Raw genomic sequence first — 17,274 nt, forward strand, 5'->3', positions numbered from 1 at the left:
TGTTCCTCTACACCTCTCAGTATCCTCCCATTTATTGTGTACTCTCTTGCCTTGTTTGCCCTCTCCAAATGCACTACCTCACACTTCTCTGGATTGAATTCTATTTGCCACTTTTCTGGCCACAGCTGTCCTCCTCACTATCAACCACGGCCAATTTTTGTATCATCTGCAAACTTCTTGATCAAGCCCCCCACGTTCAAGTCCAAATCATTACTATACCATATACCACAAAAAGCAAGGGACCTAGCACTGAGCCTTGCGGAACCCCCACTGGAAACAGCCTTCCAGTCGCAAAAACACCCGTTCTTGCCACTGAGCCAATTTTGGATCCAACTACACTTTCTTTTGGATCCGATCGGCTTTTACTTTTTTGACCAGACTGCCATGTGGGACCTTGTCAAAAGCCTTGCTAAAATCCATGTACACTACATCAAACACGTTACCCTTATCGCCCCTCCTTGTTACCTGCTCAAAAAATTCAATCAAGTTATTCAGACATGACTCTGAAATGCCGGTCTTGCTAGCAACGTCTGAATCCCCAGAATTAATTTTTAAAAATGATCTCTCGATGAGAAACTTGTTACTTTTGTTGCAGCCTTTCTATGTTGTGATGGGTAGTTTAGTCCCCATCACATATATCAGACGCATTCGTACCAATGTGATTTGCCCGCTATACGTGGTGGACAGTAAATCCATTGAACTCCTAATAATCCCATAACATTCGAGCAAATATCACTGTCAAGCATTTGCTTACCCTAGCTTTTTTGCAAAACAATTTATTCCAAAAGTGATGCCTTGTGCCAGCAGTCAATATACCTATGAATCTGTCAACTTTGTTGAGATTAAAGCCGTGGATCGTTTCCGAGGTGGTTAGACTATGGGAAAAGAGCAGGGGAGTGGTACTAATTGGATAGCTCGTTCAAAAAGGCACGATGGGCCAAATGGCGGCCTCCTGTGCCATATGATTCTGTGATGTGGAGATGCCGGTGATGGACTGGGGTTGACAAATGTAAGGAATCTTACAACACCAGGTTATAGTCCAACTGTTTTATTTGAAAATCGCAAGCTTTCGGAGGCTTTCTCCTTCGTCAGGTGAGCAAGTGTGGGATTCCATGGAAGGTTACCGCATTTATAGTCAGAGAACAATACCTGGTGATTACAGATAATCTTTCCAACTGCCCGTTGTCAAGGCAATCAAAGATGTAGGTAACATCAGACAGAGTGATGTTACCTACAGGACCACCGAATACACAAACGGCCAGAACACAAAACAGAAACAGACAGACAGACAGACACAGAGAGAGAGAGAGAAACATCCGAAAGGAAGAGAAAGACAGAGAATGACCCGTTGTGTTAAAAACAGATAACTTTTTTTCACTGGTGGGGTTACGTGTAGCGTGACATGAACCCAAGATCCCGGTTGAGGCCGTCCTCACGGGTGCGGAACTTGGCTATCAATTTGTGGTCGATGAACAGACGAACAGAAATTGATAGCCAAGTTCCGCACCCATGAGGACGGCCTCAACCGGGATCTTGGGTTCATGTCACGCTACACGTAACCCCACCAGTGAAAAAAAGTTATCTGTTTTTAACACAACGGGTCATTCTGTCTTTCTCTTCCTTTCGGATGTTTCTCTCTCTGTCTGTCTTTTGTTATGGCCGTTTGTGTATTCGGTGGTCCTGTAAGTAACATCACTCTGTCTGAACACTTTGATTGCCTTGACAACGGGCAGTTGGAAAGATTATCTGTAATCACCAGGTATTGTTCTCTGACTATAAATGCGGTAACCTTCCATGGAATCCCACACTTGCTCACCTCACGAAGGAGAAAGCCTCCGAAAGCTTGTGATTTTCAAATAAAACAGTTGGACTATAACCTGGTGTTGTAAGATTCCTTACATATGATTCTGTGGCAGGTTCAGCAGCTGGAGTCATGGAAGAGCTGATCAATACCAGTTGATCTTGTTGGCAGGAAGAATGAAGGTGAGTGCTATTGGAGAAGAATAAGGTTATGGTGGTGAGAGACAATGCAGTCAGCAGTCCTAATTAATCATTTGGACTCTTGATTTGTTAATTTCTATCATCTGTTAGAAGAAGTGTGGGTTTGCCTCCATTATGGGAGATAGTCGAGGTTCTGTTATTATTTTGTTATATCATAGATTGGGGAAGTACTCCCTACTTCCTAAATTTTCTTTAATGTTTGTTTTTAAAGATCCACCTTGAAATCTTAGATGGTCTCATCTACTCAATCTGTTTTCCCTGGTGCTTGTCTGTAGCTGATTTTGTTAAAATGCTGTTATATCCCTGCTCTGGCATCCTAATTTGGTGAGCAATTTGTGATTGGGGGACAAAAGAGCATCACATAAAGGTTAACCTTGTCATTACTGTTGTGATGTCACTTCAGGTGCCATTGAATTCAAAGACTTTCAGTGAGTAAGTTGTTTGTGAAATCCAAATCAAATATATTATGTTGAACTGTGTGTTACACGGCACTATCGCATTTTAAGGCTTGTGATGACTTTACAAATCATTTAAGCTTGAGTGTTTTGGTTTATAATGTGTCTTTCTTGATTGTGTTATGTAATATATTACACGGCCGAAAAAGCAATTGTGAATGCATAACTTCATGAACTATGAAGTGAAGTTAAGTGACCTTATAATTACTCAGATCTTGTCTTAATGCTTTATATGTAGCTTTTCTGTTGTTGCTTGCATCTCCTGTAAATGCTATATGGTTCCCAGACAGTGTGTCTCATGATACTAAAAGGCAAGTGTGTAGACCAGAATTGTTGAGGTCAGCTAATAGGAATTAAGAATTTGAGAAAGTATTCTACTGAGGTGTAATTCTTCTGTATGAATTACCCTTTTGTAATACAGTCTAAGCTAACTGTTCTTTTGCTCGGAATGCACCTGCTGTCATCTATCAACAATAAAGAAAATGCTTTATATAGGGTTCAAATTTTAAAAAAATTCATTCACCTGATGTGTGCATTGCTGGCTAGGCCGGCATTTATTGGAACATAGGAACAGGACTAGGCCATTTAGCCCCTCGAGCCTGTTCCGCCATTCATCGAGATCATGGTTGACCTGTGACCTAACTCCGTATACCAGTTGTAGCCCCAAATCCCTTAATACCGTTGGTTAACAAAAATCTATCAATCTTGGATTTAAAATTAACAATTGAGCTAGCATCAAGTTTGCAGAAGAGTTCTAAACTTCTGCCACCTTTTGCGTGTAGAAGTGTTTCCTGACTTCACTCCTGAAAGCCCTGGCTCTAATTTTTAGGCTATGTCCTCCAGTCCTAGACTCCCCAACCAGCGGAAATAATTTATTTCTATCTACCCTATCAGTTCTCCTGAATAACTTGAAAACGTCAATCAAACCAGCCCTTAATCTTTTAAATTCTAGGAAATACAACCCTAGTTTGTGTAATCTCTCCTCTCCTCGTAATTTAACCCTTGGAGTCTAGGTATATTCTAGTAAACCTACACTGCATTCCCTCCAAGGTCCACGTATCTTTCCTACGGTGCGGTGCCCAGAACTGAAAAACTCCCAAGTGTGGTCTCCCAAGGTTTACACAGCTGTAGCATAACTTCTGCCTCCTTGTATTCTAGCCCTCTAGATATAAAGGGCAGCATTCCATTAGCCTCTTTGATTATTTTCTGTATCTGATGATATTTTAATGATCTATGTACATGGACCCCCTAAGTCTTTTTGGACCTTCACTGTTTTGAGCTTTTCTGATCTATCCTTTTTAAGTCCAAAGTGGATTGCCCAGAGAAGGTGGTAGTCGGCTGCCTTCTTGAACCGCCGTAGTCTACACAGTATTTGTAGCGGTTTGATACAACTGAATGGCATGCTATGCCATTTCTGAGGGCAGTTAAGAGTCAATTGTGTCTTTGTGGGCCTGGAGTCACACAGGCCAGGTGGCAGGTTTTCTTCCCCAAAGGACATTAGTGAACCAGTTGGGTTTTTATGATTATCCAATGGCTTCATGGTTACTTCTTTATCAGCTCTTTATTTTCAGATTTTCTTTTCAATTGAATTCAGATTCTCAAACTGCAGTGTTGGGTTTTGAATTCTCGTTCTTTGCATTATTACTCCAGGCCTCTAGTCCAGCAACATAACTACTACACTAACGTACTTGATCAGGGAAATAAAGGTCAACATACGAACAATGATGGACAGGAAAAGATCTTCCCGTCTTTCCCACACAATCGTGATACCTTGTGTATCACAATACATACACTCCCCGTCCCACACCATGTGATCTGCTGGGAGAGGCTAATAACCCAGGCTAATTTTGGGGGGGATATTCTGGGAAATTCCTCCGATCCCTTTGGTGATCGAAACTAGTCCAGGAGATCAATCTGGTCCTGATAATTCTATGCATTACATTACCTACCTTTTGTAAGAGGTGATTTCCACCCCAGCCAGAAACAGGTCCAGCTTTAGCTTGAAGGAATTCAGCAAATCAACGTCCACCGCTGAGCCGGCAACCTGTTCCAGAGGCCCACTATTCTCTGGGAAAAGAACAACCTCTTGACATCTAACCTAGACCTGACCTTGTACAACTTAAAATTGTAACCCCGTAACATGTAGTCTGTCTTTGAGGTTGAACTCGATGCTATGTAAAAGCACATTTTTAATATGCAACAACTTAGAATGCAGGGGAGTCATAGAAAATTTTGTGGAATTACGTTTCCAAAATAACAAAGGATGAACGAGGAGGAAAAAAAGGAAAGACTTGCATTTATATAGTGCCTTTCACGACCTCCGGTCGTCCCAAAGTGCTTTACTTACTTTTGAAGTGTAGTTGCTGTTGTAATGTAGGAAATCCGGCAGCCAATTTGCGCACTGTAAGGTCCCACAAACAGAAATGTGATAATGACCAGATAATCTGTGTTTTAGTGATGTTGGTTGGGGGATAAATATTGACCAGGACACCGGGGTAGCTCTCTTGCTCTTCGAAACAGTGCCATGGATTCTTTTATGTCCACCTGAGAGGGCTGACGGGGGCCTTGGTTTAACGTCTCATCCGAAAGATGGCACTTCCGACACTCCCTCAGTACTGCACTGAAGTGTCGGCCTAGATTTTATGCTCAAGTCTGTGGAGTGGGGCTTGAACCCACGAGCTTTTGACTCAGAGGTGAGAGTGCTAACCACTGAGCCACGGTTGATACCTAAGGAGCAGTAAGGAAGGTAGATGTAAGGGAATATTTAGGATCTAGTGAGCATAATGTTCTGACATTCAGGGTAGACATCAAAAGTCAGAATAAACTTGTATTTATATTGCACTTTTCATGACCTCAGGATGTGCCGAAGTGCTTTACAGCGAATGAATACTTTTGAAGTGTAGTCACTGTTGTAATGTAGGAAATACTGCAGCCAATTTGCACACAGCAAGGTCCCACAAATAGTGTTGAAATAAATGACCACATAATCTGTATTAGGTTTTGATCGAGGGATAAATGCCCGCCAGGACACTGAAATAAACCCTCTGCTCTCCTTCGAATAGTGCCTTGGGATCTTTTATATCCACCAAAGAGAGAAGACGGAGTCTCAGTTTAATGCCTCATCCGAAAAATGGCACTTTCGACAATGCAGCACTGTCTCAATACTGCACTGAAGTGCCAGCCTAGATTATGTGCTGAAGAGTCTCGAGTGGGGCTTGAACCCATGACTTCTGATTCGGAGGCAAGAGTGCTTAGAGGGAAGAAAGCAAAAGGAAGCCAATTAATAAGCTAAATTTTAAACAAGCTGATTTTAAGGGTATGAAATGATGCAAGGGCATGGTAAAATTGGAAGAGATACTGGAAAGATGTAGAAGGAAACTTGAATAGTTTCAAAGGGATAATTTATAAAATGCAAAAGGAATTTATCCCTGAAATAGATTAGGGACAGAATAAAAGAGTAAGACTAGTCTGGCTTGCTAATAAAGTTGTGAAAAGCATTGGGGAGACAGAAAGCATACAAAATGTTTAAATGTTCAGGAAAGGAACAGGATAGGGAGATATACAACAATAGGCTGAGGAATGCTAAGGAACTGATTAGGGCTGGAAAGAGGGATTATGAGGGAAACATGAAGAATGCTTTGTTTATTCTTGACATACTTAAAGCAGAACAGCAAAGGGTGCAAACAGGTGTTGACAGTAGGGAAGTAGTGTCCGAAGATAGAAGTGCTGAAGTACTTAACTGTTATTTTCAACAGTGTTCACAAAAGAAATGGGAGAAATGGCAGAATCGGATTGTAGTTTAAAGGTGAATGCAAATTGAAATGCTTTTAAAATCATGAGGACACATTGGGGAGGTGTAGAAGCTCAAGTTAAATAATGCAGCTGGCTCTGTCAACTTTAATATTGGGGTTATGAATGAATTTACTCAAACGATTGCGAGACATCTTGTGGATATTTTTCTGAGCTCACTTGACTTGGGCCAAATCTCAGAGGATCAGAAAATAGTAAATGTGACTCCCATCTTCACAAAATGGCGAGGATGAACTATCAAATCCTAGACCTGTAAGCGTTACTTTCACTGTTGGGAAAGTGTTTGAAAGTTTTATGAGGAATAATAGAAGGAAACATCTTGAGGGGCATGAGCTAATCCGAGACAGTCAGCATAGTATTAGGAGTGGGTGGTCATGCTTAACTAATTTATTGGATTTCTTTGAGGAGGTGACGGGCCTAATAGATAGGGGAGAGAAAGTGGTTATCTTCCTGGATTTCAGGAAGGCATTTAACACTGTCCCACATACTAGGCTACTACATAAGGTTCAAGTCCACTGGGTTAGACGAGAATATATTAATATGGATTGGCAAATTGTTGGTTGGGAAATGACAATGTGTATTAATACATGGGCAGGTATCTGGTTGGTAGCCAGTTAGCAGTGGAGTGCCACAGGGTTCAGTATTGGGGCTGCTGCTGTTTATAATTCTTATAAATGATTTAGAGGAAAGAATTGTGTCCAAAGTGCCCAAATTTGCAGATGATATCAAATTGGAAGCAGTGGCGAATGATGATTATCAATGTGGACAAATTCAAAAGGATCTTGACAAGCTCGATCAGTGGGCAGAGAAATGGCAGATGCAATTAAAACTAAAGATGTTTCCTTTAGTCATTTTTAACTGTTGTGCAGCATGTTGATGTATGTAGCAGTCTTGGCTCAGTAGTATCATTCTTGCCTGAGTCAGAAGATCATGGGTTCAAACCCTACTCCCGAGATTTGAGCGTATAATCTAGGCTGACAATCCAGTGCAGCACTATTCGGAGAAGTGCAGGGGAGTCCTACCGGTGTATTGCCCAATGTTTATCCCTCACCCAATACACCACAACAGTTGTCCAGTCATTTCTCTCCTTGCTGTTTGTGGGACCTTGCTGTTTATAAATTGGTTGTCATGTTGCCCTCCATTACAACAGTACCTACACTTCAAAAGTAATTCATTGGATGCGAAGCACTTCGGAATGTCCACAGGCTGTGGTAGGTGCTATATAAATGCAAGTTTTCTTTACTTGTGCAGTATTCCATTGAGTATTGGTGCTCTCCTTTGGTACTTTACATAGTGTATTTCATTTTGTTTGATTTCTCCATTAGGAAGAGGTGGAGAGCAATAGCTCACAGGTCAAGAGGAAATCAGCAAATAGCTTGTTCTGGGATGTTTATGTGGTGCCTGTTGACAATCAACTTGCCTGACTTCAGGAGGTGCTTGGGAGTAAGTTACCTCCTGGCCCAGAGCTGAATTGTAACAAACAAAAATAAGCAGAAAACCCCGTGCTTTACAATTTTTTAAAAGGTATTGCTGACAGCCTTACCATTTGAGGAGTAACTCTCCACTTCTGCCGTAAAGAAGTTGTGTTATATTGATTATTTTTCTGCATTTAAGTTGTCTGAAGGTGTGTTTTTCTTTATTTCAGAAGGTGTATTTTTTTTTCAGATGCCTCCCAAACGTGTAGCAGCTGTCAAAACAAGGGCTCCACCCAAGAGAAAGATGGCAGAGGAACTTAAACCAGGGGAAGTGATGACTGACACTGGAAAAAAGCAATGGAAAATCGGGAAGCCAATCGGGAAGGGTGGATTTGGCCTCTTATACTTGGGTAAATACAGACCATAGACAATGGACCTTGAGTGATGATTCAAGTGCCATATAGCATACAGTAACTCATGTTGATTTGTCTAGCACCTGAAGCATAAGGTTTAACAGCTCACAGTTGGATAATTGTGGAAGACGGTTTCTGTTATGGGTGAGGAGAACATAACTCATGAATGATAGCTACAAGTGAATTTCCCCATGAGTGGGATAAAATTGTATCCTACAGTAACACTTTTTTTTTTAAAGATAGCTTATCGGGCATTTGATAACCAGCAGTTTTCTGCAGTACACACCAGGAAGGTCCCAGATTCTATCATTAGTTTTTTCCTGTGTTAACTATTCATATTTGCTGTGTAAGTAGGAGTATTACAGTTCACTTCGCATCCCTAAGCAGGGGTGTCTAATTCCTGGCTCACTTATGAATTTTTTTTCTGAACCACAGAGCTGTCTTTTAATCCTCCTGGCAGAAACAGCTGATGTTCAGGTAACATAGTTGGCATTTAAAAAAAAACTCTCAAACCTGTGGTAACGCACTGGGTTGGTACACGCCTTCCACTCCCAGCGATGCTGCTCTCCTCCCTCAGTTGGAACTTGCTTCAGGAAATTGCATACTGCAGTTGCCAGGAGAGCAGTTTTGCTCGGAGCTGGAGATGCACGTCAGTGTATTGAGTTCCTGCTGAGAGAGCTGGAGCCAGCAGTATTTTTCTTTCCTTCTCTTTCCCCCGCTCCCCCAAACCCAATTTATCAGGTTTCTGTCAACTTGTTTGATTCTCTGCAGTAAAAAGGAGCAGGCAGGTGCATAGTCTACCTTGGAGCAACTGGTAGACCCAGACGCTCAAAGTTTGAGCCTGAGGATGCCAATATCACTTCCCCAACTAGGAGACTATCGGACTCTGTACCCTGCACATGGCAGCATCTCCGGGATCCTTTTCCACCATGCCCTGGTTGTAGTGACCACCAATGCTACCCCATAGTGCCCACTCACCTATATTCCAATGCTGCTGCCTGTCCCTGCCCTTATTACAGACACTAATAGAGGTAAAAACCAAACAGTTTTTAAAAAAAAAGGAAACTGAAAGCTTGAAAAGGGGGAAAAGATAAGAGAAAGAGGAGAGATTGAGACTTAAGTAAAGAGGGGAATGGAAGTGAAGGAAGTATAACTAACACGGACCAAGGATTCCAAGAAATGCAAAGTAGATTGGGAGTTGGATGTAATGTTTAATCATGATTCTGCAGCACTCAAAACCAATTTAATTGGGTACTGCCCGCTCACCATTAGTGTTACAAGGACCTGTTCCACTGTTGGCCTAGGCTAGGGAAAGCAGAATTGGGGCTCCAGTGACTTATCTGAAATGCACACTTAAATTCTGGGTGAGGATGGGTTTGAGTTTGGCTGAAATGTTAGTCATGGTTGGATAGGCTGCCAACACCTGTTGACAAAATCATGAAGAATGGTAAGAGAGCCACAGCTGTACATGGAACTATAACCCAATGTGTCACTACCTTCAAGCAGCGAGGGACCAATTTTGAGAATGAGAAAATTTGGATGAAGGTAGAATTTAATTTTAATGGGGACTAGTGAAGGAAGATTGGCTGCTTATAAATGACTTTAAATTTAGACTTTAAATTTACTCCAGGAGACTGGCCACTGTTCGGCAGAAATACACTTTAGATTAAACGTGAGTATTCTGTATTGAATGGAGTATTAAGATTGAAATGTTGTAACTGAGGATCTCTATATATACAGTGTTTATACCCCCTTGGATTTGTAACTAATTATGACCATGAGTACTGTTTATTAAATGACATTTGCGCCATATTTTTTCCTGGCCGTATTGACCGTTCTCCATTGGAGGAGCTTTTCTAGCTTCTAACTGTAATTCTAGGTGGCACTTTACATAGCAGAACTGTCCTTGGGCCAGGGATGTTTCCTAGGGCTAGTAATTTCCTAAAGAAATCTAGTTCGGGTATACCACTGTTGACCATGAATGGAGCACCTTATCAAGGTCTACCTTGCCATATCCTTTCCTAGCTAAAGCATTAAGCGACAGGAAAAGTGGGGAAACTAGAGTGTGTATCTTCTCAGTACTGAAGTCCTTTTTCCAATGCTATGCTACGAGTGGGGGTAAGCTAGTTGTGGTTGTAAAATGCTGCCTGTGTGATTTTACTTGTAGTCTCCTTAATTTTATATTTATTTTTAATCACTCCTCTCCTGATGATGATTCATGTTGGCACATAGTTCCATAGGCACTGACTGTCCTCCAGTACCCTTGTTCAAATGGCCATTATTCATGCATAAGTCTAGAGAATGTGTGTTAGCTATTTAACCAGGAAGTAGGAGGCACAGCACAGCTGTGCCTGATCTTGTCTGCATTTGGTATCCATATTTTCCAGCCAGAAGTCACTGGGTAATAATCAGGATCAAGGACCCTGGCTGAATTTTGTTTTTCTCCTCCTTACCCAAGAGATTCTAAAGTGATTTGACCATTGCCCTGGCTGAGAGAGACTAATGAGTACACCCAAACAATCAATCCTGAGACCGTCCTTGTTTGTCTGGTTCAATGCAATGCACCATAAGGAGAATTGTTTATCGATGTTTTAAAATTTCAGGACTCATCCCATCATGCACTATAAAAATAAGCATGCTAAAGTGATACTAGTGTTTATTCACACATGTAAAAAGTGATCTTGTGCTTGATATTAAGCTTTCCTAGTTTGAGAATGGATGAAAACTATTTAGTAAGTGGTCCTTTCTACATTGTTCACCTGCCTCCTAACAAGTAGTCAAATGATGACTGTTGACAACATCTTGGAGAGATCCTTGGACTGGGTCATCTGGCTTCCTGATGAAATATAATGTAAATGCAGGGATTAATTTATGTTGTTTTTGGGTAAGGTGAAGTGGTCTGTCTATTCTTGTGAAGTGACTGCTCCACTTATTCAAGTGATGTGAAGTGACCGCATATTCTATGTCATTGATGAGTCATTTTCTTTCATTGATTTCATTCTTTTTGATATTGCAAATGTTGAGAACTGTCAGTACATTGTATTATGTATCCATAACATTTTGTACTTGAAACATTAACTTGTAATTTCAGTAACTAGCCAATTGAGTATTTAAAAACGGAGGGGGAGGGTATAATACCCTACCCTTAATTGTGCATCCCAGAAACCTAAAACACACTGTGCAGTTAAGTAGGTTATACAATTATTCAATCTCTTGAAATTAATCAAGGATTAGTTTTATGTACCAGTCCCTTAGTTCATGTTTTTGTATTCCTTCTGTTTTTAAAATAAAGTAATTTAATGTAGTTAAGTACTGAAATAATTAGGTACTTAAATGCAGAAATAAAATAAATTTAGAATTAATTGTATTTTTAAACTTTAAAAGAATTGTGCATTCAATTGTCTTGACTTTTTGGTTTGAATTTGATTCCTGGTTAGATTGGTTTAACTGTTAAACAAGTAAACAAGTCTAATTCCTGTAAAATGGGAAATAAACAGGTGTCAGTTAACCAGTCGTGGGGGGGGGGGTGGGGGGATGTGTGGCATATGTGATTAAGTGGGTGGTGCAGTTGCTGGAAAATGTTTTGTGCTCCATTTCTGAATAGATAGGATAGGTAGTTGCGATCCAGTGATGCCTCCCACGATTGAAAAGCCTGTTAGCACTCTCTGTTGACGTTCACTCCTCTCATGGCCACTTGGATGAGGCACCGGAGAATTGTTGGAACTGCAGCTCAAGTTTTCACCTTCAGGAGAGATGGGGAGGACAAAACCAGTGATAGTGTTTAGTGCCAAAATAATTCACTGGAGGATAGTTGGGATGCAAGGAGGATTTGGGTCAGCTGTGATGTCCTATATATTTGAGAAGCCAGTTTTCTGGGATGCAAGAACTGAAAAACTTCCATGGCAATCTTAACTTCTATTATGCTTATTTGCCACACTGATGAGTTATAAAGTAATTTTTAAAAATGTTTAATTTTTTTTTCAAAAGGACTGGAAACAAGTCTTGCCTCTATATTGAGAAATGACAGAATCTATAAGAAATAGAGAATGTCACTAAGTTGCAGGCATAGAAAAGGAGGCACAGGACATTCAAAGTCAAATTTCAAAACAGAGCCAGTTGTATATTCAGTTCTGCATACTCCAGCTCCACAATTTGTACCTGTGATTAGCAAAGCAGGAGTCTTGCAAAGCAGAAAGATTTACCACGATGGTAAAAGTACCTATAGAACAACCTAAGAAGTTGTCTTCTGTGCCACATCTGTTGGTGTTCCTTGCAGTCTGTTTGCCACAGACTGGTTCCCCACAATCTCCATCATCCAGAGAATGCTAGGTTTGCCGTCAGTATTTTACACTGGGAATGTAGGGAGCTGAAATCTGAATAAATTAATTTATGCTTTTGATTTGCACTTTTTATTTTGCAACATGCATTTTTTAATTTGCATATTTACGCCTGTTTTAATTCACTGTGAGTTTAGGTTAATGAGGGAAGGGGTATCAACTATGCAAGATAGAAAGTAGGGGGGGGTGGTGGGGAGAGCAGGTTTCAGATTAGAACCTCCCATGTTTCATGGTTTGGGGGAATGTTTCCCCATTTTGTTTAGACATCAAGGTTTTACATGTGGATTTTTAGACTAAACACAGTGGAATATAATGTACAGTTTGGTGTGAAATTACATGAGAAGTTTAAATTGAGGGAAATAAACTTTTTTTTCAAATGTTCTTTGTTCCTTTCCTGACGGATGACAGGTATTACAAGATTGTAATCCCATGGTGCCTACAGCACTCCAGTGAATTGTGCAGATGGCCAGTGATGGTCAGCAGGCTTCTCAAACATATAGGACATCACAGCTGACCCAAATCCTCCTTCACCTGACACACCCAGATGCACACTTACCAGCAGGAGTCTCTTAATAATAGTCATGAGTGGAAACCCTCCCTCATGTTGAAACGTCAAAGTATAACTGCATATATTGCATCAAACTTGGTGTAAACACATGGGTAATGCCGATTACCTGAAAATGCTCTCTTAAATTACTTGATGTTTTTGTCATGAGAATAAGGAAACACTAACTTTTTTTGAATTGTTTCTACAACTGCTTTTCTTCTGGATCATTTTGGTACTGTATACTTAGGTTAGTAAAATCCTGTACATTCCTAATTTTTTTGGTCAGGCATGTATCTGAGTCACGGAAATTCACCACCACATATATAGAATTTCTGTTTGTATAATATGGACTTTCTACACACTCCTTGGGGACACATTCGACTTACCTAAATCCAGTGAACTTGGGCACAAGTGCGCAAGGGCCAAAATTTGTGGATGCCCCCTAAGAGTACTGCTGGAGTTTAAACAGCTAAAACTACAGACATATCAGCACAGGGCTCTGGTTAGTTGCCTATAGTTTGTCCAGCTCTGATCGCCCTACTTGTTGAGACATTGGCTCAAGTATTAGATTACGGAGTCTGTCACAGCAGATTGATTTGGTTCCAATCTCCTATCACCAATCATGTGACCTTCAAGCCAACTCCACCCCAAAGCAATCCTGTTAACCGTCTCTTCCCCAAAAAGGATAGTCGCTCTCTTAATGTTAAGTTTCAGATGATCACGTTCTAACGTGGTATGTGAAATGATGTATCTTTGGTATGGGTGTTGACTATTGTATGGAGCTGATATTTCAGTTGAATGAAATTAGATTCACATTTTAACTTCATTTTGTGTTTTAGCTGATGAAAATTCGGCCAAAGCAGTTGGGAATTGGGCTTCATACGTTATTAAAGTGGTAAGTTTGAGCAAAGTTAGGACTTTTTACGTTGATTTGTGTTTTTCTGTGAATTGTGTTGAAATGCACTAATATGCTCATTTCTGGCATTTCTCCTTGAGTAGAGTTGCTTGCCAGTTAACCTTCACAATCCAGACTGTTTTGAGGTACCAGGACTGCAGATGGTGGTGAAAATGGCTACTAATTTTAACATTATGTTGCTTTAAAACATGATTAGTTTCTGGTAGCCTCAAAATGAAAAAATGCGATTTTTAAATTGCAAGTGGATACTCATAATTTTGAATGCACAAATTTATTCTGGTTTTAGCAGGCAGTGATATGGAAAGAAAATAAGTATGATCTGTGCAAGGCCAGATTCTAGTAAATCTCTTCTGCACCCTCTCTAAGGCCTTCACATCTTTCCTGAAGTGTGGTGCCCGGAACTGGACATAGTACTCGAGTTGCAGCCGAACCAGTGTTTTATAAAGGTTCATCATGACTTCCATACTTTTATACTCTATGCCTCTATTTATAAAGCCCAGGATCCCGTATGCTTTTTTTAACCACATTCTCAACCTGCCCTGCCACCTTCAACGATTTGTGCACATATATCCCCAGATGTCTCTGCTCCTGTACCCCTTTTAGACTTGTGCCCTCTAGTTTATATTGCCTCCTCTCGTTCTTTCTACCGAAATGTGTCACTTCGCATTTTTCTGCATTAAATTTCATCTGCCATGTGTCTGCCCATGCCACCAGCCTGTTTATATCCTCTTGAAGTCTATCACTACCCTTCTCACTGTTTACCACCCTTCCAAGTTTTGTATCATCTGCAAATTTTGAAATTGTGTCCTGTATACCCAAGTCCAATTTATCGGTTGAGAGACTAGGTGATGATGTAAGACAGACGCTAAAAAGAGAAACTACATGAAAGAAGACTGGTAGTTAAACTTCAGTAATCCACCATAATGTGGGACCCCCACCACTGGATAATCGAGAATCCCCAGTTTACTGTATACTGTTGGTTGCTCTGTCTCTTTCCACCCACCTGCCTCAGACCTTTTCATCAGCATTTTGCTCCATTTCTCTGCTGAAGAGATCAGCTGATCTAGTTTACATCACAGCACCCCTGTGACTCAGCTGCAGCTATCTAACATTTTAGGAAGATTATTCCCTTTTCCACAAGTATTTTATTTAGCCTTTAGATTGAATAGATTGCCATGAGCCCTCCAGCTACAAAATGAGCATTAAGTACAGTATGTGTTTACCTCTAGCAATCTTGTCAGCAGCCTTCACGACCTTGATCTCAGTGGAGTTGCAGACATTAAAATCAATACAGAACCTTTTTTAGCCTTAGATCACAAGTGCATTTAAACAATCATTTGGTGGCACTGGTGGTGTCTTGCCAACCTATCTCACCTCAGCTTTGGTGGTTACATAGGAATGTGTTACGCCCTCAGGAATTCGATTGGGATCACTAATAGATTTGAAAGAGGGTGAGGGAAACTGAAGTAGTTACCTAAACAATTGTAGTTGAGTGCTCACTTACTCTATGTTAATATCACCATTCGACGCTCTGTGTGTTGCAGCTATTTTTTATTGGAAAAAAGGAATGTTAGCAATTTGATTTAATTAAATTTCTCTTCGGCATCACTGACATTAACATCTGGATTGATTTCTAACCTATTGAAGTAGCATTTAGACAATAACTTTGACTATAAACAATGCTGTACCATAGCTTTTGCCTGTTTGATTAGTAGCGGCTGAAAAAGTACTAATAGGATATTTTGCAACTGAAGTGTCAAATTAAATGCAAAATGTTCTGTAAAATTAGCTTGTAGATTTAAACACAGCCAACTTTTATAGATTGGAAAAAGTGGTCATTCAATGATAATGGTTAAATAACTCTTGTTTCAATTGGCTATCTTTTTGGAAAGCTGTGATGTGGATTGTAACTCATCCATTAACTAGGAGCATAGAACCTTGTTGCCTGTTTTTTATGCTTTTTCCTATTCTGAGTGAAGAGTGTTACTGAAAATTTGTTGTGTTGTACTATACAGTTCTTGTGGGTATAACACCCATGGGATTGCTCTCCCCCCACCTTATTCCTTTCACCACTACAGCACAAGTTTGCGTACAGGTAGGCATGATTCAGTTAAAGAATTCTTCCTGCAGAACAACCATAAGTAGAACTGCAACTCCAGCAAGTTCATTATTGTTGGACAAAGGAGAAATAAAGCTTAAATGAGGGATTGCTAACAGTGAGTTGGTACACTGTCCTTCCACCTTTGGAACCTGAATTAGAATTCAGTCTGATGAGATGAAGGGGTCATTTCTGTGCTCTTTCTAAGTAAAATGAATTTGGGCTGCCTGATCCTAGTTCCCGATGGCTGTGGTAAATGTAAAATACAATCTTATGTAGAGAAGGGTCCCGGGATGGCTGTCTAGAAAGTGGAAATGTCATTGTTGTGGAGGATGTTATTTTGGTTGTAGCAAAGTAGAGACTGTTTTACTCTGCAGTTTTTTCCTTTGCCCCAGCTCCCCAAAACAGTGCTTTGAACCTGACTTCAGACATCGGCTGCCTGTATGCTATTTAGTTTATTCGTTGCATATATACTGTGTGCTGTATCTTCTTTTGTCATAAACTGAGTTCTGCTTTAGGACTGTCTTTACATTTTTTGAATTTTGGCAGTATTCTGCTGTAATTGCATCGCCGCCACTCCATCTTTAATCAAGTATAACTTCAGCATTAGTTCTGCCATTAGATAATAAATTCTACTGTTGAGTGTAAAGCTGATATTAACATCTTTATTCATGCAGCATCCGTGAATGACTGAGGCTTACTTACCACTTGTAATGTCATATTACGGCCTAACTACTTGCTTCTATTTTTTTTATTCATTCATGGGATGTGGGCGTTGCTGGCAAGGCCAGCATTTATTGCTCATCCCTAATTGCCCTTGAGAAGGTGGTGGTGAGCCACCTTGAACTGCTGCAGTCTGTGTGGTGAAGGTTCTCCCACAGTGCTGTTAGGAAGGGAGTTCCAGGATTTTGACCCAGTGACGATGAAGGTACGGTGATATGTTTCCAAGTCGGGATGGTGTGTGACTTGGAGGGGCACGTGCAGGTGGTGGTGTTCCCATTTGCCTGCTGCCCTTGTCCTTCTAGGTGGTAGAGGTCGCGGGTTTGGGAGATGCTGTCGAAGAAGCCTTTGCGAGTTGCTGCACTGCATCCTGTGGATGGTACACACTGCAGCCACTGTGCGCTGGTGGTGGAGGCAGTGAATGTTTAGGGTGGTGGATGGGGTGCCAATCAAGTGGGCTGCTTTGTCCTGGATGGTGTCGAGCTTCACCCACTATATATAATGAGAGAGATTTCAGATTTAGTTGCCAGCAAGTTCCCTTTTTTAAAAAAAAAAGGAACAG

At 40.7% G+C, this 17,274-nt stretch overlaps 1 protein-coding gene across 1 annotated transcript in view; it reads left to right on the forward strand.

Moving 5' to 3' along the window:
• vrk1 (VRK serine/threonine kinase 1) overlaps positions 1-17,274 on the forward strand; it is a 70,405-nt gene that overhangs the window by 2,008 nt on the left and 51,123 nt on the right. Inside the window, exons 2-3 of the mRNA XM_067991968.1 lie at positions 7,932-8,091; positions 13,818-13,873. Coding sequence (XP_067848069.1) covers positions 7,932-8,091; positions 13,818-13,873 — 216 coding nt within the window. The remainder of the gene's footprint in view (positions 1-7,931; positions 8,092-13,817; positions 13,874-17,274) is intronic.

This window comes from Heptranchias perlo, chromosome 10, assembly GCF_035084215.1.
Source record: "Heptranchias perlo isolate sHepPer1 chromosome 10, sHepPer1.hap1, whole genome shotgun sequence".
NCBI classification, from domain to species: Eukaryota; Metazoa; Chordata; class Chondrichthyes; order Hexanchiformes; family Hexanchidae; genus Heptranchias; species Heptranchias perlo.